A 25526-nucleotide genomic window follows, 5' to 3' on the forward strand; every position below is an offset into this window, starting at 1 on the left:
AAAGCAATGAACTCAAGGCGATGCCTTGATGTTCAAACTGGCCAACATAATCAGCTTCTCAACACTAGTTGAAAGCCACTTAAACATGTATTCGATGTCTGTGATATCCAGCTTAACTCATTGGTTGCCACTGACGGCGATGGACGTCTAATCCATTTGAACTCCCAGTTATATTGGATTTGACGTCCATCGCCATCAATGTTACTGGAACTCAAGTTGGATAGCAAGGATATGGAATAACTGCTCAAATGTCTTTCCGAAGACACTTATGTTTGATAGAAGCTAGGCCCGTCTATCAAACGTGTCCCGACTCTTCGTGCGCTAGCATTAGAACGCCTCCTCGTCTGTGCTCCCATTCGTTTGTCCACATTTGTGTCCTAGGCCAGAAGCTGCGTTGTATTTTCATCTTCGTCTACTCACTTTCTCATTTTCTCTCCCGTTTTTTTCACTCTTTTCTCTGGCCGGTTTCTTCCTTCTCGTCTTAAAACTTCAGACACCTTCGCCACCCCTGCCGCCACGGCCACTGAAACCCCAGCAGCTGAGGGTGCAGCCGCCGCGCCAAACGCCGCACTGGTTGCCGGAGCCACTGCCGGAGCTGGTGGGTGACTTCCGGTTATGTAAAGTCAAATTTCCGACGCTCCAGGTTTGAATATTGGCTTTGGCCTTCCAGCCTGGCCTATCTGTGCTTCTCATGTTGCCACGGAGACGGAAGACAATGCACTTCCCGCTATGTTTCTCACTCGTCTTCACACGTCCGTGTAACAAAAGGACGGCCGCATCTGCTGCCAGTCAGATACACTTCGCAGGTGTGAAAGTAAGGGTTGCCATCTTTGATGGTTGGTGGAGCAAGTCAACAAAAAGCTCAAATTCACCCAATAATTCCATATACAATGGACATACTAGAAATATGACACATTGGCTTGTGCCAGTGCATGCGGTCCTATGGGACCACCCAAAAATTTATTCGACCTTTTACAACATGTACAACGAAATTAACAAAATTTGTGTCCCGCATTTTGTGTTCTTTGGTGGGATGTCAATTGTCAGCTATTTCATCATTGTCCATTTAGTCTATGTTGACAAAACTGTGAATCAAGATGTAAAATTACTGGTATAATGGCTACACAGCTATCCATTCTTCTCCGCGAGACGATCGTCAGTCGAATGTCGTCCATTTTGTTGGCCGGCGATCTCACATTGGTGAGGAAGGGACATGGAAGAGCATTCTGACGGGTATGACAGTCTGACAGTTATAGCATTGCGATGGGTATGGCATTTTGAGGGGTATAGCATTCCAACGGGTATGTCTGACAGGAATGGTTAACAAAAACCTCAAATTCACCCAACGATTCCATATACAGTGGACGTACTCGAAATATGAACCGACCGTTTGGTTTTGCATCAATTTTTTTTTATTTGGGCCAAGGTCATTTATGTGGTTGTCAAGGTCGTCTGGGTGGTCCTCAAGGTCGTTTGGCCTGTCGGTCAAGGTCATTTGGGTAATCGTCAAGGTCGTTCGGGTGGTCCTCAAGGTCATTTCAGCATTTGGTCAAGGTCATTTGGGTGATCGTAAAGGTCGCTCGGGTGGTCCTCAAGGTCATTTCGGCAATTGGTCAAGGTCATTTGGGTGATCTTAAAGGTCGTTCGGGTGGTCCTCAAGGTCATTTTGGTGATTATCAATGTCATTCGTGCTGTTGGGTATAGCATTTCGACGGGGATACTATTCCGACTGGCATTCCGACATGTATGGCAATCTGAGGGGTATGACAGTCTAACAGGTATCACATTCCGACAGACATAGCATTTAAACGGGTATTCTATTTCGACGGGTCTAGCATTTCGCTGGGTATCTTATTCCGACGGGTATGGCATTTCGACCGGTATGGCATTTTGAGGGATGTAACAATCCGATTGGTATGGAAGTCTGATGGCATTCTGACGGATATAGCATTTCGACGGGTATAATATTCCGACAGATATAGCATTTTGACGGGTATCCTATTCCGACGGGTATGGCACTACGACAGGTATGGCATTCGGACTGTGTATGGCATTACGACAGTTATGGCAGTCTGACGGGTATACCAGTCTGACGGGAATAGCATTCCGACAGTTATGGCTTTCTGAGGGGTATAGCATTTCGATGGGTATCCTATTCCAATGAGTGTAGCAGTTCGACGGATATGGCAGTTCGACGGATATGGCAGTCTGACATGTACAGTCTGACGGGAATAGCATTCCGACAGTTGTTCCGACGGGTATGGCATTCTGGCGGGTATGGTCGTTTGGTTGGTCCTCAGGTATTGTATACAATTTCAATTACAACTTACTTACAATTACAAATATGTAGCTGTTATGGCATTCTGAGGGTATAGCGTTCCAACAGGTATAACAGTCTGATAGGTATGGCATTCCAACGGGTATGGCATTCTGAGGGGTGCACTATTCCGACAGGTACACTATTCCGATGGGTATGGCATTCCGGCGGGTATAGCATTCTGAGGGGTATGGTCATTCGGTTGGTCCTCAAGTCTTATATACAATTTCAATTACAATTGTAGATGTTGTGGCATTCTGAGGGGTATAGTGTTCCGACGAGTATAACAGTCTGACAGGTATGGCATTCCAACGGGTATGGCATTCCGACGGATATAACAGTCTGAAGGGTATAGCATTCCGACGGGTATGGCAATCTGATAACAATCTGACAGGTATGGCATTCTGACGGGTATGGACGTTTGGATGGTCATACACAACACAACACAATTTCAATTACATAACAACGATTCATACTCAGACTACTACTACTTTGCATCTCGACTTCCTTCACTTCTTTATTAACTGTCCAACTTCCCATTTTTTCCTCAATTCAGAACTTCCTCACCTTTCATGAGAGCTAAAACACATAAAACCTCCATTTTGTGTGTTTCGAGAATGGCTAACATCAATTCATCACTTCCTCCACATGTCACCTCATGTCTTCTGACAAGACCCCTTTGCCTCTTTGGACGAGTGCCCCGCTGCCACCACCACAGTATCTTCAGGTCTAGACCTTTTTGGTGTGGAAAATTCATGTTTTAGCTCTGTGGCGGCGCCCCCTACCCCGTCGTCGCTCCTCACCCCTGCATCCAGCATCGTTGTCACCACGGCGACAGTTTCGGCGCCTGACACTAACCCTTCAGTTGACCTTTTCAGCGGTAAAATGTTGGAATCACTTTGCATGAACACACCGAGTACTTGCCTGCTGTAACGTTTGAGCATTTTGGTGGTGTTTGTAGCCTTCTTTGCATTGACGCCAGACACCCAAGCAGATGCCACGCCCGCAGTTGACTTATTTGCAGCAGGTACCACTTCCTTTGCGCACGTGCTATCCCCTCTGGTGTGCTCTCACTTTCCGCTTTGTTGTGCCACATTGTGGCCTTGGAAAGAGAATGAGAATTTTTGTGAGCATTAGTAAATCAAGCTTTGTTTCCTCTACTGTATTTTCCGCATGATATGCACGCTACGGATTTGCAAATCCTGTATTTCCTCAAATAGTTGCCGGTTGAAGACAGCGCACGAGTCGTTTGAGTGTGTAGTCTTCTTTGAGTTAAAATATTCGTACATTCCTACTTGTGTGTCTGGTTATTCTCTATAATGCAGTTTGGCTAAGGGATAAATAATTACAACAAAGTAAACATCCACTCGTATACTTTGGTTTGTTTTAAAAGGACAGAAAAATTATAAGCATGCAAACAAACTTCATTTGTCCCAATTTATTTACGAGTGCAATTTAAAAACATGTGGGACTCGAAAAGAGCCGTGTGGAACACCTTTAGTATTAATCTACAGGGGATCCTCTGTAATTGCTTTGCAGCAATGTAACCATATTTTTTTCCCCATTTTTATAGTTTCAGAACCATCAGAGGTATGATAACCTGTGTGTAGTAATTTTATTTCGCTTCGGTTATAAATCCACGTTAAAATATAAAATACGTATTAAAATTTTAGTAGCCATTATTTGAGGAAATACGCCACATATGTACGTCAGGGATTATTATTTTATGTAAAATGTCGTTTCAATAATCCCTCCCTCCCCTCAGCGGATTTATTCAACTCCTCAGCCATCCCACCCATCCATTCCTCTGCACCCCCACCCAAAATTGACAACAGGGACATCATGAGCCTGTTTTGTGGTGGGTAGCTTCACACATTGGTGGAGATGTCAAAGTTTCAATGGAAAAAGAGGCTAAACACGTTTTTCTACAAGTAGTATCGTTCCTAAGTAGACTGTATCACAAATATGGTGTTCATTTGGAGCAAAATTTTATACGTTCATTCGTGTCTGCCCTGTCTAACTCTGGTCCTTTTTTGGCATTAGCAGTGTGACGCTCCAAGGCTGACTGTTCCCCTTCCCTTCTTCTCCCTTAATGCTGCAATGGACTTGATGTGTTTGTGCGGCTCTGTTCGGTTGGCCCTACAGAGTCCGCTGGAGGAGGAGATGCCCCGGCAGCAGCCGGCACCGCTCCTGGAGCAGAACTCGCTTCAGGTAAATGAATCAGTGCATGAATTTCACTTCATCTCAATTTTGTATAAATAGCCTTGTCAGCATTTGTTCCATGTCATTAATCACGCTAAACTACTGCTAGTATTGAGAATTTATGTGAGTGGCAAATTTTTTTGTATCGACTTAATAGCTAACTAGGATTTATCTTTTTTTTTTTTTTTTTTAATTCAACTTAACACTACATACAGCATATGCTAATCGAACCCATAAAAATCCCAAACACTATGCAACAAGGTTTAGTCTCAACATTGGTAGGGACGCTATAAAAGCATAAAGCATGTAGACTTTTTGTTGTGGACAGGACATTAATATGACCAAACAGATTGGGTTGAACGGTAGGTCTGCAACTAACAATTATCTTTATAATCAGCAGCATGTTTTTTTTGTTTTTGGACTGTCAACACTTTCCTGTGAAACACAAACTGGGATCCCTCCCTCTAAGCAGCTTCTGTCTCACGTCTTGCTGGTTCTATAGTTTCATGCAGAGTTCACTACATTTCTCAGAGTTTAATTAACATTAACAGTAGAGATGTGCGAAATTTCCGATTCTTAGATTATTCGCGATTCGGCCGTGGAAGATTCGAGAACAATTCACAAACATCCAAATTCCGATTATTGAAATATGTCAGGTAAAGCGGAAGTCAAACACACTCAGCGCGCCGCGCGGTTTTTCGGGACGCAATGAGGAACGGAGCGAGAGTAGCTAAACATCATGCTTGTCATTACTCGGCCCCTCGGGTAATGCCAATGCTCAACTCACGGCTCTAGCTCAACTCATGCCGCGAGATAAAAAACAAACAACATACCTGACTGCTGCCGACAGCTGCTACAAAGTATGTCCACATAATGTTACGGTAGATATCATATTTATATAGGACTAGATGCAAGATAGACGCGGTGGCGTTAGCAGCACATGTACAGGCGTTAGTAAACGGCCGCCATCTTAAAGCAGTAGACTTCCCTGCAAGGCTGTTGTAGCGAACCTTCCAAGCGAAACTTATTAACTTTTTATCTAAAATACTCCTAAATCGGTAAAATATGGACTTGAATCTATCTTTAAAATAGTTTTAAAACTTTCACATGTCGAATGTAGACAAAAGGGAAATTACGGAATAACGGGAGCAATTTTAACAACTTTAACTGTTGATTCACATTAAATTAATTGAATGTAGTTTAAAGCTGCTCATACAGAATGGGGATTTGAGTATATTATTTATTGTTTTTAACTGTTAACTTGATACTGAAATAGTCGTTTATTTAAGCCTGCGAGGCTTTTTTTTAATTTTTTTTTTTTTTTTAGTTTTTGTAACTAATGTACAAAACATTAAAAGCAGCTAATAGCAGGGGGGTGGGGGGGTCATCAATAATCGATTTATCATCGAATCGTAGCCTCTGAATCGTAATCGAATCGTTAGGTGCCCAAAGATTCCCACCTCTAATTAACAGTAGAAAACGCATAAAGGAGGACACTTCTCTCTAAGCAGCTTCCTACTCGTGTTTTGCAGTTTAGCAAGTTCACGCAGTTTAATGTTATGTTGGACTTTCTGTAGCAAAATTTGTGGCATGTTCCCGAGTTCCAGAACATTGCCATCTTTTTAAATTACTTACAGTGACTGCTGCTGGCCGAAAAAAAACCCTTTCAATATACCTTCTCTTTGAAAGGGGTGGAGGAGGCGAAATCGTGACATGTATTTCTGTCGGGGAGCGGGGGTTGAGCATGTGTGTATGTGTGCTTGGGATGGGGGGGGGGCGTCTAGTCATCAGCCAATCAAGCGTGCGTTTGAGGGAAAAAAATGGACCGGTACATTCAGCAAGTAAAAAGGGGTAAATGTAAGTCTGAACATAATGAAAATAATTCACTTTATAATAGTAGGGTCAGTTCTATTCTTACAACATATGGGATAACTTTCTTACCTGAACTCATTATATAATTCAAATAAGGTTGCTTAAAAGTTGGTGGGGACAACTTGAGCATCGTGAAAAGTTGCTAATGTTGCGTCCCTACCTTCCATATGTAAACCTACATCCTTGCGAAGCAGACTTCCTCCTAAGTAGCCAAATTCAAAGCATTGCCATATTTCTGACCTCTGACCTTTTCTATTCTCATCATATTACTTACCCAGAAAATATGTGTTAAACAGGCTAATCTGTTATCAAGTTCTCACAAATGTCCTTTTCTGACCTCTGTGACCCTTGACCTTAGCACCCCCAAATTTAATCACTTCCTCCGTTTCATATTACAAACATATCACTTAAGTTTGAAAACAATCCCTTTTTTCGTCATCTGATCACCATAGCAACTGTCCCCAAACACTAATGTCCAATTTGAGTCGTCAACGTTTTCATCACCTCCACTATTCTCTCATTCGGTCTGTGTTTTTCTCTGCTAACACTCTCATGGTCTTCTCTTCTCTCCCCCGTGTTTCTCTCGGGTGGCTCGATGCTCTCTTCCTGACATCTGACTCGGTGAGTCCTCCCTCGCTCTTTCTAACACGCGGCCGTGCGAGTACTGCATTGCAGTGTGGGAGAGCCGCACTGGTCTCTGCTTGACACGCACACACAGATCCACACACACACACTATGACACACAAGCACAAAGTTACACAATCTCATAGACACAAACTTACACAATGACAATAAAATTACAGATCCAATTTGTTACCAGTGAAGTGGGAGGGTGGTTAATTCGCTGCCAACCCTACCACTTTAATCAGATTGGACATTTAGCGCCGTCAATGGCAACCAAAGAGTTAAGAAATAAAGCATTGGGGGAATGCATGAGTACATAATAAATAGTATAAAATACTGAATAAATTTTATTGGAAAATACAGCTAAAAATGTGAAAATCCTGAAATATTTTTTTTTTTTAAGTAAATGTAGAAAATTAATTTAAACATATATAAATATGTTTGTTTTGATTTTTAATTAATAATAAGAAATATAAAAGGAGGAATTTATCAATAAATTTCCCCTTTTTATTAATATTTTATATCCTCCCGTCGATAAAAAAATTAAGTCCAGCCAAAAATGGTGCACCTTTGGCAACGATGAGATTGAGATGTAGTGGGCGGAGGTTCCCAAATGTATTTTCATCCAAAACCCCTTCATTTTAGACTTTTTGGCTCAAAAAAATTTCACCTGAGAACCAGGATTTGACACCGACCCTTCCTGCGAGCCAAAGAAAAAAACAAATCACCCTCGTTGGCCAGGTTATGTTACTGCTTCGCTGGCCCTTTCTTGGCCCAGCAAGGAGTTGGTGCCTGCTAAGCACACATTTTCAGCCCCTGGAGCCTGTGCTTGGAACTAGTACAAGCACCACCTCAGTAAAAAAGAGCCCACAGACACACATAATCATAGGCACACAAGCACACTCTTTTCCCCATCACCACACTGCCATCTTTTCTTTTGTAAGAATTCGTGTAACACTGCTGAGTGTTCTTTACTTTCCCAAAAAGCATTGTCATATTGAAATATTTACAAGATTACTACTTACAAAACTTCAAAATTAATACAGTTTAATGATTGAATGCAATGCCATTCAATCTTTTGTGAAGTGCATCTAAACAAATGAAAATATGGTCGAAAATTGGATTCTGTCCTTTAGATTTCCCTTCTTGAGTTTCAATTCCTCAAAATGGTAGCTTGTGTGTTTTTGGTGCGCTTCCACGCACGCTCTATTTAACCAGGTGTCCCAAGCTCGCCTCCTTCCGTCGTCATGGCAACACAAGAACTGTACGAGTAGTAAGCTAATGTCTCCCTTTACCTCCCTTCTTCTCCCGAAACGTCCCTTTTTTTGCAATCCCCCTTCTTGCCTCCATGTAGCATTTGACGGGCTAGGGGACGTAATGAAGCCCTCCCTGACCCCCCAGGCGGGCGATGTTGACACCTCCATGGCTAATATGGCGAGTAGTAAGTAGGCTTTAAAAACTCGTGAATCGGCCCTGCTAAGAATTCCAGCATATGCTGGCTTCTATAGACCCTACTCACGTGACGTCACAACTCCGGCCTCCTGACTGGTGCCGCCCAATTGTCCGTCAACACATCGTGTTTACCTGTTACGGCTACGTACATTCCTCCTATTTACGGCGTGTTTTTCTGCTCGTTAACATTAATCATCAAAATGGTGAAGGCGTGTGTGGCGGTCGGTTGCAATAACAGAGAAGATAGACGGAGAGACTTGAAGTTCTACCGGATTCCGAGAGACCCGGAGAGGAGAGAGCGAGATGGGCTGCTGCAATTCGACGAGAAAACTGTGCTCCAAACGATTACCACAGATTATGTAGTAGTCATTTTATATCTGGTAAGATGCATTTAATATATATTTAGAGGGTTTTGGGCTGACAACCACAATTAAGATCATTGCTAGGCTAATCGCCGACAACGTACACGTATGTATGTAGTGAGAGTGCTATCGCTAAACCATATAAACATTGACAAATGACATGAAATACATTGAACTTGACAGTGGATGTTAGCAAGAACAAAAGATTTTGAATTGAAAATTTCGTAACTCACCTTTCCAAGCACAAGATAGATTCCTGCCAAATTTTCGTGGACGAGGACCTGTTTCACCCAACCAGCAACGAAGTATTTATAAGCCTCCAAGCTCTTAAAGATTTTCAAACTTTCGTGAGAATAGGCTGATTTTGTGTGGACAACATAGTTGTACATATCAGGGTAGCTAGCAGATGTCAGGCAAATACGGCGAAGACGGGGGGTCGAAAAACATCGATTTAGGCATCGAATATGGATCTGGCGAATGGATAGACTGAAGCTTTTCCACATAACGCCTTTTATGCAACGCATCAAGTGAGTTCACAGCATCCGAAAGCACCGGGTCTTCCATGAAATGCATTATAAATTGCTCGATCAATTTAGACCATTGATAATACAGACACAAAATGACGGACAAGGGGGCGGAACAATACAGCGATCACGTGATTTTGTGACGTCGGTGGGTAGGGTCTACACCAGCAACACTAGTACCAAAACAACAAATCCAGCGTAGTTCTGATGGATTTTTTGTGTTTTGGGCAAAGATTGGTAGAGCAGCCAAAAATGCTACTCAATTAAGAGTAGCGTTACTTAAAAAAAAAAAAAAAACTTAAGTAAAAGTAGTCATCCAAAAAGTGTACTCAAGTACAAGTAAAAACGTACTTGTTGAAAAGAATACTCAAGTAATGAGTAACATTGTGCGTGACTGCTTAAGATGTTTTTTTTTTTTTTTTTTTTTTAAACAATGTTTTTTTTATTTTATTATGAAACTAAAAAGATATCTCTGGTTTTCCGTGGTCATTCGGTGCCAAATAAAAACTGGGAGAGAGGTTAAATTCCGCGCTTTGAAGTCATGTAGATGGCAGCGCTCTATGTCAAATATTTTTTTACGGTGCTTTAAAGGCGCAAAGTGATTGAAGAGGCTAGCGTGATCATATAACTGCAAGTTTGAGTCTGATTGGTATCATGGAGTCATGTAATTATTGCTGCGACGTCTCATTGGTGAAACTGGTAGCGCCATGGTTGGCGTCTCTGTCAAAGAAACAAAAAAAATCTAATGTAGGATAAAGAGGAAAAATGTAACGACTAGTGTAGCCCAACGTAGCGGAGTAAGAGTAGCGTTTCTTCCATAGATTTCATAATGTACACGGGGCGCGGGGCCAATAAATAGGGAGCCTGCATTGTTGGCGAGGCCGTCAAAGCTGACCGAGTAGAATCACAAAGAGCTTTTTTCGTTGATAATTCTTGTGAATAAATGCTTAAATCCCTAAATTCTTTATAGATATGGATGTAGAAAAGTCTCGATTCTTGGTTAAAAGCAAAAAAACAAACGTGCAGTTAGCATTTATTTTACGTAACTATGTCGAAGAATGATGCTAGTCTCTTAGCTCTTTGTTGTGATAAGGGGGCTGCCACAATGGCTTTTTCCGTTGAAAATTCTTGTGAATAAATGCTTAAATCCCTGAATTCTTTATAGATTTGGACGTAAAACAGTCTTGATTCTTTGTTAAAATAAAAAAAAACGTGCAGGTAGCATTTATTTTACTTAAATATTGTGAACTATGAGGCTATTCTCCAAGGAAATTTGCAGCCGCCATATGTAAACAAAGAACTTTTTCCTGTAGAAAATTCTTGTGAATAAATGCTTAAATCCCTGAATGCTTTATAGATATGGACGTAAAAGAGTCTCGATTCTTGGTTAAAAGCAAAAAACTGGGCAGATTGCATTTAATTTACGTAAATATGTCGAAGAATGATGCTAGTCCGTAGCGGTTAATTTCTCCCATTGATTTTTTTCACAATGTTTCAAAATGCTTGCATGCTTCAATCCTCGAACAAATCACTCCTGAGAAAATCCTTCCTGTCTGTATGCGGTACAGCTTTCGTACTTTTTCAACCTAAATCAGGCGTTGCATCACTGCATGTGTTGACTCTGCGACCGACTGCGAATAACTGAAGCGGACTGTGTGGCGGCCCCCAACTTAAAGGCGTTGCGCAGTGAAGGTGGAATCTGACCCGTCAATCCTTATGAAGTCTATGCTCCTCCACAAATCTAATCAAGTAAAAGTAAGCAAAAGTATGACTCAGTAAAACTACTTTTACATTTATCTCAAAAAGTTACTGAAGTAAATATAACAAGTTACTACCCACTTCTGGTTTTGAGTCCTGGTTTTGCTAGTACATTAACAAACATATGCTGGATTTTGTAGCAGGGATGTCACTCGTATCTCAAGGCACCACTCCCACCAAAATGTTTTTATAAAAAAAAGTGCTGAACAAAAAGTTATTTTGCAGTTCCTCATTTTCTCTCATTTTCTCTTTTGCCGAGTCAGATCTGACGATGGGATCCCCAGCGGCCCCTCAGGTAGCTCCCCCGAGTTGGGGTGCCCCCATGGTAAATGTTGTGTGTGTATTACGTGTGAGCACGGAGTGAAACTGCATGGCAGGACCCAGCCGTGTTGCCTTAATATACCTCTCCAAGGCCCTCTACAGAGAAGCAGACAGAACGCATCACAAATGCTTTAAATCACTTTTAGGATTATCTGATGGAGAGTGATAAAATGGCAAATTATGGACAGTTTGAAGTGCTTAAAGGCTTCAAAAAAGGCATGACGAGCACCCTTCTTTGTAGTAAAGGTGGGCAAACTTTGGTGTAAAATTTGATTTTATTTAAACGGAAGGAGATAAACGTGATATTAGAAGAAATATTTCAAATGTTTCAATTGGAATATGTCAAGTTATGAGTGAGGGCTTATGACAGATGTGACTGAGTGTCATTTAGTAAATTATGTCACTTTTGATGCAATATCGAGATTTTTTTCAAATGTATTTGGGTTGGGATTAGAGTTTAGGAATTGTGTTAAGACTCTTAATTACATCTGTCATAAGCATTCATTAATGTTCATGACCGTGTCATGGCATAATTATGACGGTCTTATGACACCTAGTTCAGATAAAGTGCTACCAAATAACAAAACCGTTATTATCAGTTGATATTTAACCAACGATGTAGTACTGATTAAACATACTGTACTGTAGCTCAATGTTATTACAACTAAAACAAGAAAATGAATTATTTAAATGATTGACAGGGATGCACCAAGGACCATAATACTCGACAGTTCAGTTCAAACAAAAGTGTTGATTTTCCAGTCCTTAAGGTTAAGAAGGGGAAAAAAAGAAAAAAAAAAGCGAAAAATCACAGCAATAGCTGAACACCAACCAACTGAGTAAACTCCACAAAGTACTGAAAAAGCATTGGTTCAAAACATAAATTGTGGTCAAAAGGAGGTGGCGTACGACGTGGTAGGATAACAGACGAACCGACAAAGGGCAAGGTTATACGCAGACTTTTTATAAACAGGGTCACAGGTGGGTACAATTTGCCTGATTGGGAAGAGCAGGAAGTAAAGTTTAAACAAGGAGGAACGCCACTACCAAAATAAAAGCAGAAAATCCTGCATGAACAAACACAAAACATGAACAAGAATTACGAAACATGACAATGATTTAAAGAAATCTACAGTAAAAAAAACTACTCTAAAATTTAAATACAGTACACATGTAATTCAAAGTTTTATTTTATGATTTACATTTAATGCAATTAACAGTTTTGTATGTTGGACAATTTTATTTCTTGTCAATAGCAATCCATTGAATATAGATGAATTAATGATTTAAAAAAATAAAATAAAAAAATGAGCATATATAGGGGAAAACCCAAAGGCAACTAATATTAAAATAACTAAAACCAAACTTTGCCCACCTTTTTTGCTTGTCATTTAATTTTCTTTTTTTTTTTTTTTTTTTTTTTAAAAACATAACCAAATTAGTTGTAATTTAAAGATATAAAATTTTTCACTAGTTCTTTGAAATCAATTTATAACCATTTTTTGGGTTATCCTTAATATTGAGCTGAAGGTCTGTCTACTAGCGCACTCTTATAAACAACATTGGCAAACTAGTATGATAACTATTGTAACTAGAGTTGATAAAAGTATTTCAAAATGATATTGGATAATATGGACATCGGTTTTTAATTATCGGTTTTGTGTCGATATGCATGATGCCTTCAAAGTAGGGGTGTAACGGTACACAAAAATCTCGGTTCGGTACGTACCTCGGTTTTGAGGTCACGGTTCGGTTCATTTTCGGTACAGTAAGGAAACAAAATGCAAAATATAAATCTGCTAGTTGTTTATTACACACCTTTGTGCTTTCAACAGCCTATACAAAGCTAGAATTCTGCTCATAAAGTAGCAGATATTTAATGATAATCCAACAACAATTTGCCTTTCAGACCCCGCGTATTGGTCAGCTTTCTTTCTGAAAGAAAAGAAAAAAGAAGTCCTGTGCTAAAGAGAAAAGCAATCCCAATGACAAAGATTTTAACATGTATTTTACAAACGAAATGTCTCAATGAATTTTTTTTTTTTTTTTTTTTTTTAAATGAACGGTTTTCAAAAGCTTTATTGGTGGATTTTCTCAAGTTAAAGCACCACACAGAAATAAATTTAATTGTGTAAGCAGGATCTGTTTATCATTCTTATTATTTAATTACAGGTGTTTTAGCTCATTTCAATTTATTTTATTTAAATGGGCTATTATTTATTTTATTATGTGTTTATATTTTACAAATGTGATGTAGTATTCATTTATATTGTATATTTTATGTTGTATAACTTTAGTTCCTATGTAAATATTAGTTCCTACTTGTTTTGTTGTGGTAGGAGGGTTTTGTACTGAACACTGGGCCGTGTTGGTTATTATTATAGCAGAGAAGACAGCAGTAAATCAACAAAGACAAGTCAACTGTGCCCCAATCTACCACTCAAGAGATCTGATGGACTCAAAAAGTGGGTTACGATTGCATATTAGTTTGAAAATCGACTGGATCCACCGTATTTTACATGAGTGACTTGCGCGTGTTGTGACTTGAACGTCGTGTTGAGCCGCTTCTGGGACACTTCTAACACGCGGCCGCACTGCGACTGGTGTGCATTGGCTGATTGACTTTAACGCCCGCGTTTCACTGCGTTCTCGCGGCGGCCACGTTGTCGCGCCGTTGGCGTTTCTGGGTTATGATATCCTACCGTGTTGGTCATCATTATAGTAGAAAAGACAGAGTAAATGTAATCTACACAAAGAAACTGTAACCCGATCGACTCACAGCCTCGAAAGGTAAGGGTTACATTACATCAGAAACTCGTTCAGTACGCCTCCGTTCCGAACCGAGCACCACGTACCGAAACGGTTCAATACAAATGCATGTACCGTTACACCCTTACTTCAAAGTGAATATAGAAGCCTTTGTATAAGGACTGGTCACAGCTTAGCACAGCAGTTATGTTTATTGACCGTTAGATGTCTCCAAACTAAGATGCTTGTGATTTAAACTAGCTAAATTTAGGGATTTTAAATTAGCCATAATATGTTAAGTCCACGACCGCATATAACAGTATCGGATTTTTGGAGTTGGACAAGATCGGTTATCTGTTAATAAGTCATTATCGGACAACTCTGAATTGTAATATGTAGTTAAAAGCCCCTTTCACACACATATCCCGGTAAATTCCCGTGTAAGGTGACGCAGGATTGACTCGAGTCGTTGCCTGCACACATGGAGAAATCCGCGGGTTGGGCACTTTCACAAACTTGTCCCGTGTTGCCGAATCGGCGCTCTCTGTGCGGGGAGGGCTGCTGGCGCGATTTATAACCCGGACATTATGTTATTTTCGGTCGGCATAAGCTGTCACTTTCTGTTTGTCAGATCATGTTTTGTTACAGAGAGTTGTGGGAGAGTTCCCGATGTTGTACCTACAGCCAATTCAAGACTGTATTCCAGCCCAGGCGATCCAACAGAAGGGTGCCGAGATATTAACTTGCTGGGCGCCATTCAACACTTTGTACTCGCGAATTTCATGCATTTTCTAGCTTGTTCGTTGGCCGCCCTTGTTTTGAAATCCCCTACATTATGATGGTATTTGAGTGTATTTGTTTTTGGTGTGGGCGTCCTCTCGGTTGATCTGCTCGGTCGTCCGCCACCTGGCATCCTTCCGCCGGTGCCCCGGCCGTTCGTTGCCGTTGAATCAGGTTGCGGGTCTTACCAAATGCGCTACTGCCCTCCATTGGCCAGTTTTATTCCTTTAAAATGGATTTTCAACTTTGTGCTTTGGGTTGAATCAGAACCCAGAGATGTCTCTTATGAAAAGAAACGTAAAAGGGACACTGCAACAATAAAAAATAGAACGTATTTATACGTTTTTGGGAGCAAATGCGTTAACCTGGGTTCAGTCGAACCCCAGTAGTTCAGTAAGTAAGTCTAAGGGGTTCGGCCAAGGCTAAGAAACGCAGAGCCCTATTTTCGTATGCTGATTAAATCGAGGCAAAGTGGCTTTTTAGACCAGGTTTTGGACTTGTTTGCTCCCAATTTACAGACTGATTCCATTTCTTTTAACTGCCAGTCCTTGATCTGATGTGAGGAGTAAGTGGTTTGCTCAGTGGTAGGTTGACTCGCACTTGGTATGAGGGAATACAACAGACCAATGGGCAGCGTGGTCTCAAATTTTTGCTTATTTATAAAACATACTGTCAAAATAAGAATTTTGAATGGGAATTTGCTAAATTATTAGCGTGCTAGCTTAAGATATATCGGTTTTTAATTTGAAAAAAATTGCTTTATTATCTAATTCCGAAGGGATAACCTCTAGCAAGGTTAAGAACCACAGAGCTACACATTTAAATTAGGGCTGTCAAAATTATTGTGTTAACGGGCGGTAATTAATTTTTTTTAATTGATCACGTTGAAATTTTGATGCAATTAACGCATGTACGGAATGACCCGTTCGTTTGTTGCCTCAAACAGTTTACAATGCCGCAGTTTTAGCACATTGGGAGTGAAAAGGAGGAGAAATGCGAGTGGACACAGGCGTTCATTCACAACCAGACAATCTTTTTCTTAACACGCTTAATTGAACACAACGCAGAACATACTGTATACCTTTTGCAGCCACTACTCACAATCATGGTTGCCCAACTTCCCATCATGCATTTGGACAGAGCAGGAGACGATCTTTTTCTTAACACGCCTAATTGAGTACAACGCAGAACATACTGTATACCATTTGCAGCCACCACGGACAATCATGGTTGCCCAACTTTCCATCATGCATTTCGGTGGAACAGTCACTACAGTATCATTTAGTGAAAGCACAACAAAAATAATATTCCTATCTCAAAAAAATAATGTTAACAAAAAGAAAATCGCTCAATGCAAAGAGAACTGGCATTCCCAGTCAAAATAGCTGTGTAAAATACACATAAAACTTACTCAGATTTTGCCTTGGCTAGATCTCTAAGTAATTTAAAACTCGCCATTGACACCTTGTGGTGTTTTTTCAATCACTACTTTACTTATCTTTGCATTCCAACAATAATTTAAAGAAAAATATGGCATATTTTAGATATGGTTTAAATTGCGATTAATTACGATTAATTAATTTTTAAACTGTGATTAAGCCCTAGTTTAAATCCAGGGATTTAAACAGTGTTTGGGTGTGTGTGAAAGGGGCAAAAGTTTTCCAGAAATATCGAACACTAGTGGGGGAAAAACACCACCAAGAGAGTTCTACCAATATTTCCCCAAACATGAGTATAAGGACAAGAAGTATACTAGTACACGGACCTGAAGCAGGATATGAAGGATATTAAATGAATGTAAAAATGTGTTTCAAAACACAAACCTGACTGAACTTCACTCGCACCGTTAGAATTGTGCTGTTTTGTGTGTCATTTTGGTTTGCTGTTCGTCTTGTATTGTCTTTGTCTTCACTGTAGTGATCCCAACTCCACCTCCTCTACCCCCCTTTACACCTTTAGCAAGCACCCATGGGTGTCCCTCCGTTTATGGGGACTCACCCAGGCTACAGCATGGTAAGCCCTTTCCCCACCCCAAATCAATACATGTGAACATTATCAAGAAATTGTTGGACATCAAGCTGTGTTCGAAATCACGATATATCTGTGATATACTGTACTATTAACTCATGGGGTGCCATTGACAGCGATAGACGTCCAATCCATTTTGACTGGGAGGGGCGAATGAACATTCGTTCATTCGCCCCTCCCAGTCAAATTGGATTAGATGTCTATATCCGCCAATGGTAACACACTGAATCAACGAGTGACTGATTCCAAACACAGCTTCAGTTTAAATGTCATCCTCGTGTTGTAGCGTCTCCTGTCTTTTGTGTCTCGTTGAAAAGCCCGGGGCACCGTGTGTTAGCGCTCCCATGATGCCTTTGGTTAGGCCGGGCTTCCCCGCCACTGGCGCCCCGGTAACCCAGCTCCTTAGATTCGTCCACGTAAAGTACAGTTGACAGCATCGCTAACATAGCGAGTGTGTTCGTGTGTACGCAGATGTCTCCAGGAGTGACCCAGAGCCCTAGAAAGCCTCCTCCGCCCAGGAACGCTCTGGATGACCTTAACATTAAGGACTTCATGTAGGAGGCCCACATGCAGACCTTCTCAAGGTAAGCATAAGTTTTTACATCAATATACATTTCCTCAATTAGTTTGGTTGGCATTTAAACACTGGCAGCTTGCGGGCCAAAATCAGTCCACTAGGGGGTCCAATCTGGCTTGTTTTGTTGTTTTCAATGAATACCACCTGGGCAACCGTAACAAATTTTAAAGAATTAATAGGGCTGTCAAAATTATCGCGTTAACGCGCGGTAATTAATTTTTTAAATTAATCACGTTAAAATATTTGACGCAATTAACGCACATGTCCCGCTCAGACAGTATTCTGCCTTTTGGTAAGTTTTACAGCAAGTTTTTTTGTGCTGTCTAACAGCGAACTCTTGTGGTCATGGTTTATTGCTTTCTTGCCAGTTCAATATGGCTGCACGACGTCTCGGGCTGACCTCTACGTTGTAATGTTGTGCTTATATGATCCTTGGACAAGATTTGTCCGTAAGTATGGTTGTTGTAAAGAATGTACATATTATGTTAGTAAGCGAAATGTTATATTTTTTGTATGAGACGCTTTTTGTTTATGTTTAGTAAACCTGTATAGCGTGCTAAGCTAACGTTGTTGCTAATGCAATGCTTGTGTGCTTTTTTTTTGTAGTTTCACTACGGTCTAAAGAGGACAGTGGTTTGAGGCCATTTTATTAATAAATCAGATGAAAAAGGAAGAAGTCTGATTATTAAGGCGTCGTTCACTAGCTGTCTAGCTTTGGAAAAAGTAGACGCTTCGGAGTGAGGACAGCATAGACAGATTTAAATGACAGGAGAGTGAAATGGCCACTACAGTCCGTATGTTGAATGTATATATCCATCTTGTGTCTTATCTTTCCATTCCAACAAATTATTTTACCGAATATATGTATAATTTACAGAAAAATATGGCATATTATATAGATGGTTTGAATTGCGATTAATTGCGATTAATTACGATGAATTAATTTTTAAGGTGTAATTAACTCGATTAAAAATTTTAATCGTTTGACAGCCCTAATAATTAATTGTGTGAGATTAATTACGATTATCACATTCTTTATAGTAATGAATTCAAAAGTAACTATTAGCACGCTCTTATTTTAAATGACAAAATAGGCTAATTGGCGGCCACTGACGGCGATAGACGTCCAATCCATTCGTTCATTCGCCCCTTCCAGTCAAATGAATTAGACATCATCACCGTCAATGGCATTAAAAATTGAGCGTTCACAGCCAGTCCTTCCAGTTTAATTAATTGAGTGTCTATCATTGTCAATAGCAGGCAATGAGTTATAGTGGTATTAAAAAGTATCTAAACCTTTTCGAATTTCTGACATCTGTGTATAAAATCACCATCAAATGTGCAGGCAATGAGTTATAGTGGTATGAAAAAGTATCTAAACCTTTTCGAATTTCTGACATCTCTGTATAAAATCACCATCAAATGTGATCTGACCTTTGTCAAAATCACACAGATGAAAAACAGTGTCTGCTTTAACTAAAACCACCCAAACATTTATAGGTTTTCATATTTTAATGAGGATAGTATGCAAACAATGACAGGGGGGGGGGGGATAAGTACCCTAATTTTCGCACTATAAGACGCACCTGACTATAAGCCGGCGCCCACCAAATTTGGCACGAAAATAGAATTTGTTCATAGATAGGCCGCACTGGACTATAAGGTGCAGCGGTTTTCACTGTATTAAGGGATATTTACACCAAAAGATATGAACCGGTAACACTTTATTTGACAGTGGCATCATACGACTGTCATAAGACCAAATGAACCAGCATGAAACTTTGAACCAATTGGCTGCAAAGCTTCAACGCTTCAAGAAACTTTATTTGGCCATCACTGCTGCCTTGGGGGAGACAGGCAACCTCTGCTGCCACCTGCTGTCAACACTGTTGTTGTCCAACATGCCTCCTAGCATACACTGCAGTGCTACGGATGTAAATAATTAAAAAAAAAAAGTAAGAAATCATCTTTATCACAAAAAAAAGTAAAACATTATATTCTGTGCTAAACATTTCTTTAGCTACTATTGCAGTTTTTTCATTAATTGCTAGTTATGGTATTTGGTAAGACTATTTGGCAGTGGTGACATAAGACTGTCATTAGACAATCATAATTTTGACATGACACTGTCCAAAGCAATCATGAATGCTTATAACAGATGTCATTTAGTGTTAACCGGCCAATTATTTCTCTTTTGAATGGATGTTAAAGATCCAAGCTGGACTTAAATGGAGTTAGTGACATAATTTGCCAGATGATACTAAATGACATCTGTCATAAGCATTTATGAATGCCCATGATAGTGTCATGACACATTTATGACGATCTTATGACAGTCTTATGACACCACTGTCAAAAGAAGTGTTACATATTAACCCAAATAAATCCACAAATAAGCCGCACTTGACTATAAGCCACAGGTATCAAAATGAAGGAAAAAAGTAGCGGCTTATAGTCCGAAAATTACGGTAAGTGATTTATTATTATGTGACCCCCCCTTTGGCAGCAATGACTTCAATCAGACGCTTCCTGTAGCTGCAGATCAGTCTGGGAAATCGATGAGGACTAATCTTGGCTCATTCTTCTCTACAAAACTGCTGTAGTTCAATGATATTCCTGGGATGTCTGCCATGAATCGCTGTCTTTAGGTCATGCCACAGAATCTCAATGGGGTTCAAGTCTGGACTTTGACTTGGCCACTCCAGAATGTGAATTTTGTTCTTCTGAAACAATTATAAAGTTGATTTACTTCTGTGTTTTGGATCATTGTCTTGTTGCAGCATCCATCCTCTGTTTAGCTTCAATTGTCTGACAGACTGCCTCAGGTTTTCCTGCAAAACATCCTGATAAACTTTTGAAATCATTCTTGCATGAATGATTGCATGTTGTCCAGGCTCTGAGGCAGAGAAACAGCCCCAAATCACGATGCTCCCTCCACCATGCTAAACGGTGGGGATGAGGTGTTGATGTTGGTGAGCTGTTCCATTTTCCTCCACACATGACGTTGTCTGTTACTACCAAACAATTCAACTGTGGTCCCATCAGTCCACAAAATATTTTGCCAAAACTTCTTTAACTAAAACCACCCAAACATTTATAGGTTTTAATATTTCCATGACGATTGTATGCGAACAATGACAGAAGGGAGGAAAATAAGTAAGTGAACCTTCTGCCTAAAGAGACTTAAAGAGCAATTAAACCCAATTTTTATCAACCATTTTAAGTCAATGTCATGTTAAGTCAATGTTTAAGTCAGTGTGCCCAATCACTGAGTGGTTTAAAGCTGCCCTGTCAACTATAAAATACACACCTGGTATGAAATGTCTTGATGAGAAGGATTGTCTGATGTGCATCATGGCTCGGTCAAAAGAGCTGTCTGAAGACCTGCGATCAAGGATTGTTGATTTGTATAAAGCTGGGAAAGGATACAAAACCATCTCTAAAAGTCTGGATTTTCATCAATCGACAGTCAGAGAAGTTGTCTACAAATGGAGAGAGTTTAGCACTGTTGCTTCTCTCCCAAGGAGTGGCCGTCCACCAAAGATGATGCCAAGAGTTCAGAGAGATAAAAAATACCCCAAGCGTGTCTGCTAACACTTACAGAAATCACTGGCACAGTCCAATATCTCTGTGCACACATCAACTATATGTAAAGCTATGGCCAAGAATGGTGTTCATGGGAGTACTCCACGGAGGAAGCAACTGCTGTCTAAAAAAAAGCATTGTTGCACGTTTAAATGACCAAAAACACATCGACACGAGTCATTGACAACAGTCATTCTCGCGCTAGCCATGTTGAATAAACTCCGCTCTCCTCGTATGTTTCCTTTCGCGCGCAAGTCCCTCGTCCTGCCCTCGTCATTTTACTAACGTCACGTCTGCCCGTCGCTGATTGGTCCACTCCGCTGTCTGTTTGCTGTGGCTTGCTCCGCCCTGGAAATTGTATCCGCTGAATGTACCAGGCAATACTTTCACACCTTGATACTGGTTTTAAACCCTAGTATGAAACCCTAATACTGGTTTTAAATCCTAGTTTGAAACCCTAAAACTGGTTTTAAACCCTAGTTTGGAACCCTAATACCGGTTTTAAAACCTTGTTTGACAGCTTATTACTGGTTTTAACCTAGGTTTGACACCCTAATACTTGTTTTAAACCCCAGTTTTAAAACCTAGTTTGAAACCCTAATGCTGGTTTTAAACCCTAGTTTGAAACCCTAATACTGGTTTTAAACCATAGTTTGAAACCCTAAAACTGGTTTTAACCCCTAGTTTAAAATCCTAATACTGGTGTAAAACCCTACTTTCACACCCTGATACTGGTTTTAAACCCTAGTTTGAAACCCTAATACTGGTTTTAAACTCTAGTTTGAAACCCTAAAACTGGTTTTAAACCCTAGTTTGAAACCCTAATACTGGTGTAAAACCCTACTTTCACACCCTGATACTGGTTGGAAACCCTAGTATGAAACCCTAATACTGATTTTAAACCCTTGTTTGAAACCCTAATACAGTGGTACCTCTACATACGATCACTTCGACACACGATCTTTTCGACATCCGACGTAAAATTTGAGCCGCCATTTGTTTCTACATCCGACGAGTTGCTCGAAATACGACGACATGACAGCACTGCAAACGAACGCACGGTGGATTTTCTTGTGTGAGAAATCAACAGTTTTCAAAAAAAGTTGATACAGTTGGAGAAACGGAAAAAAGTGATGCTTACCTTTGAAATGAAGATGCAAGTTATAGAAAAATATGAGCTTGGGGTGCGCGTCCCTGAACTGGCTCAACAATACAGCTCCGTGGTCCTCTTCCGACCACCGTTCGCCACTATTTATAAGTTAAGGTGACAATTATTATTGTGGTAACATTGCCAAGGAAATCGCCAGCTTCGTCACGTTTTTATCATTTATTTAAGAACTTATCCAACACAAAACGCCCATTGTCTTAAGCAGTTGACCGCTCTCAAGAAAACGAAAGTATTATCTCTACCGCACCGACCTATCTCACTGAGACGTCACCTTCGCGGTGCGTTCAGGGACAGTAAAAAGTGTCCGCCATATTAGAATCCGATTCGTTACATTATTTACAGGAATAATTATTAATTATTCTTCTTATTATTATATTATTCTGAATTATTTATTAATAACTTATTTGTTTTTCTATGTTTAATTGCCATTTGTAACAGTGCCAGCAGTATTTATTAAGAATTTAGTGTATGTTTTTAGGCTTTGGAACGAATTAATGGAATTATAATGTATTCCTATGGGAAAATCCTGCTCGACATACGACCATTTCGACTTACAAACAAGGTCCTGGAACGAATTAAATTCGTATGTAGAGGTACCACTGTACTTTTTTAAAACTATAGTTTGTACCCTAATACTGGGTTTAAAACCTAATTACAAACCGTAATACTGGTGCAAAACCCTACTTTGACACCCTAAAACTGGTTTTAAACCCTAGTTTGAAACCCTAATACTGGTTTTAAACCCTAGTTTGAAACCCTAATACTGGTTTTAAACCCTACTTTGACACCCTAAAACTGGTTTTAAACCCTAGTTTGAAACCCTAATACTGGTTTTAAACCCTAGTTTGAAACCCTAATACTGGTGTAAAACCCTACTTTCACACCCTGATACTGGTTTTAAACTCTGGTGTAAAACCCTACTTTGACACCCTAAAACTGGTTTTAAACCCTAGTTTGAAACCCTAATACTTTGACACCCTAAAACTGGTTTTAAACCCTAGTTTGAAACCCTAATACTGGTGTAAAACCCTACTGTCACACCTTGATACTGGTTTTAAACCCTAGTATGAAACCCTAATACTGGTTTTAAACCCTAGTTTGAAACCCTAATACTGGTTTTAAACCCTAGTTTGAAACCCTAATACTGGTGTAAAACCCTACTTTGACACCCTAAAATTGGTTTTAAACCATAGTTTGAAACCCTAATACTGGTGTAAAACCCTACTTTCACACCGATATTGGTTTTAAACCTTAGTATGAAACCCTAATACTGGGTTTAAACCCTAGTTTGAAACCCTAATACTGGTTTTAAACCCTAGTTTGAAACCCTAATACTGGTTTACAACCCTACTTTGACACCCTAAAACTGGTTTTAAACCCTAGTTTGAAACCCTAATACTGGTGTAAAACCCTACTGTCACACCTTGATACTGGTTTTAAACCCTAGTATGAAACCCTAATACTGGTTTTAAACCCTAGTTTGAAACCCTAATACTGGTGTAGAACCCTACTTTGACACCCTAAAACTGGTTTTAAACCATAGTTTGAAACCCTAATACTGGTGTAAAACCCTACTTTCACACCCTGATATTGGTTTTAAACCTTAGTGTGAAACCCTAATACTGGGTTTAAACCCTAGTTTGAAACCCTAATACTGGTTTTAAACCCTAGTTTGAAACCCTAATACTGGTTTACAACCCTACCTTCACTTGCCTGGCACGGCCAGACTTTTCTCCCTATATTTTTCAAACACTGAGAGAAAAGTCTGGGAACCAGCCCATTAACGGCCTCTCGAGCAGGTACAAAATCAATCGACAAATCAGATTCGTTTATTTGCGTGACGTGTTCTTAACGAGGAACGTCACTCTTGCGCGTCGGAAGTCGTCTCCACAACAAAGACGGTGAACAGGAGAGCCGAGAATATGTTCCAATCCACGGTAAAATCAGTTTTAATGTTCGCAAAAAGGCGGTTGGACACTCCACAGACGTTTTGGCAAAATATTTTGTGGACTGATGAAACCAACCATGTTTGTCATGTGTGGAGGAAAACTGGAACAGCTCACCAACATCAACACCTAATCCCCACTGTGAAGCATGGTGGAGAGAGCATCATGATTTGGGGCTGATTTGCTTCTTCAGGGCCTGGACAACTTCCAATCATTCATGGAAGAATGAAATAAAAAATTTATCAGGATTTTTTGCAGGAAAACCTGAGGCCGTCTGTCAGGCGGTTGAAGCTAAATGGAGGATGGATGCTGCAACAAGATCCAAGATACAGAAGATAATCAGCTTCTGAATGGTTTCAGAAGAACAAAATACACGTTCTGGAGTGGCCAAGTCAAAGTCCAGACTTGAACCCCATGGAGATGCTGTGGCATGACCTAAAGACAGCAATTTGTGCCAGACATCCCAGGAATCTGACTGAACTACAGCAGTTTTGTCGAGAAGAATGGGCCAAGATTAGTCCTGATCGATGTGTCAGACTGATCTACAGCTACAGGAAGCATCTGGTTGAAGTTATTGCTGCCAAACGGGGGGCCATAAAATATTGAATGTGATGGTTCACTTACTTATTTTTCCCCCTTATGTCATTGTTTGCATACTATCCTCATTAAAATATGAAAACCTATAAATGTTTGGGTGGTTTTAATTAAAGCAGACACTGTTTTTACATCTGTGTGATTTTGACAAAGATCAGATCACATTTGATGGCGATTGCATACAGAAATGTAAGAAATTCCAAAAGGCTCAGATTCTTTTTCATACCAGTCTGCGTGATGTCACGATGATGTCATTTCGCATAACAACGTGATGCCATTTTGAGTGGGGGGCACGCACAGGTAAACATCCGTTGACAAACGTTGTCTGAAATTCATATATTTCAGCTGTGTTTTGCGTCTTTTTTTTTTTCATAAAAACGTCTTAAACATGACTTTTTATTATCACGAGTCACTGCCGATAGATGAGAGTAGGCGATACAACTTAAAATTAGCGTGTATTGGCCTGCAAATCTGCAGCTGATAGCTGGATAAACAATCCAAAGGAATTGCCTGCAGTGGAGTTCGGAAACATCTACAACTACCTCATAAAGTCACTCAGTGAGTTGACCTTCATCAATTACGTGGAATATGTACTGCGTGCAACTAAGAAAACTGGTAGTATATACAGAATGATTATTTCTGCCGCAACCGGTAATTCGCCTCCAAGC

The 25526-nt window shown here is 40.1% G+C and overlaps 1 protein-coding gene across 12 annotated transcripts in view; it reads left to right on the forward strand.

Annotated features, from left to right (window-relative positions):
- The window catches only part of snap91b (synaptosome associated protein 91b), a 52004-nt gene that overhangs the window by 24773 nt on the left and 1705 nt on the right, over positions 1-25526 (forward strand). For 2 of the 12 annotated variants that reach the window (XM_057822515.1, XM_057822522.1), the window contains 7 exons: positions 494-598; positions 4463-4528; positions 8370-8456; positions 11375-11436; positions 16920-16973; positions 17306-17377; positions 17460-17572. In XM_057822515.1, the coding sequence (XP_057678498.1) occupies positions 494-598; positions 4463-4528; positions 8370-8456; positions 11375-11436; positions 16920-16973; positions 17306-17377; positions 17460-17546 (533 nt within the window). In that variant the 3' untranslated portion in view covers positions 17547-17572. Of the gene's footprint in view, positions 1-493; positions 599-4082; positions 4176-4360; positions 4529-8369; positions 8457-11374; positions 11437-16919; positions 16974-17305; positions 17378-17459; positions 17573-25526 lie in introns of those variants that run through there. The other 10 variants (XM_057822516.1, XM_057822517.1, XM_057822518.1 and 7 more) reach the window with 10 other exon arrangements.

This window comes from Corythoichthys intestinalis, chromosome 19, assembly GCF_030265065.1.
Source record: "Corythoichthys intestinalis isolate RoL2023-P3 chromosome 19, ASM3026506v1, whole genome shotgun sequence".
Taxonomy (NCBI): Eukaryota; Metazoa; Chordata; class Actinopteri; order Syngnathiformes; family Syngnathidae; genus Corythoichthys; species Corythoichthys intestinalis.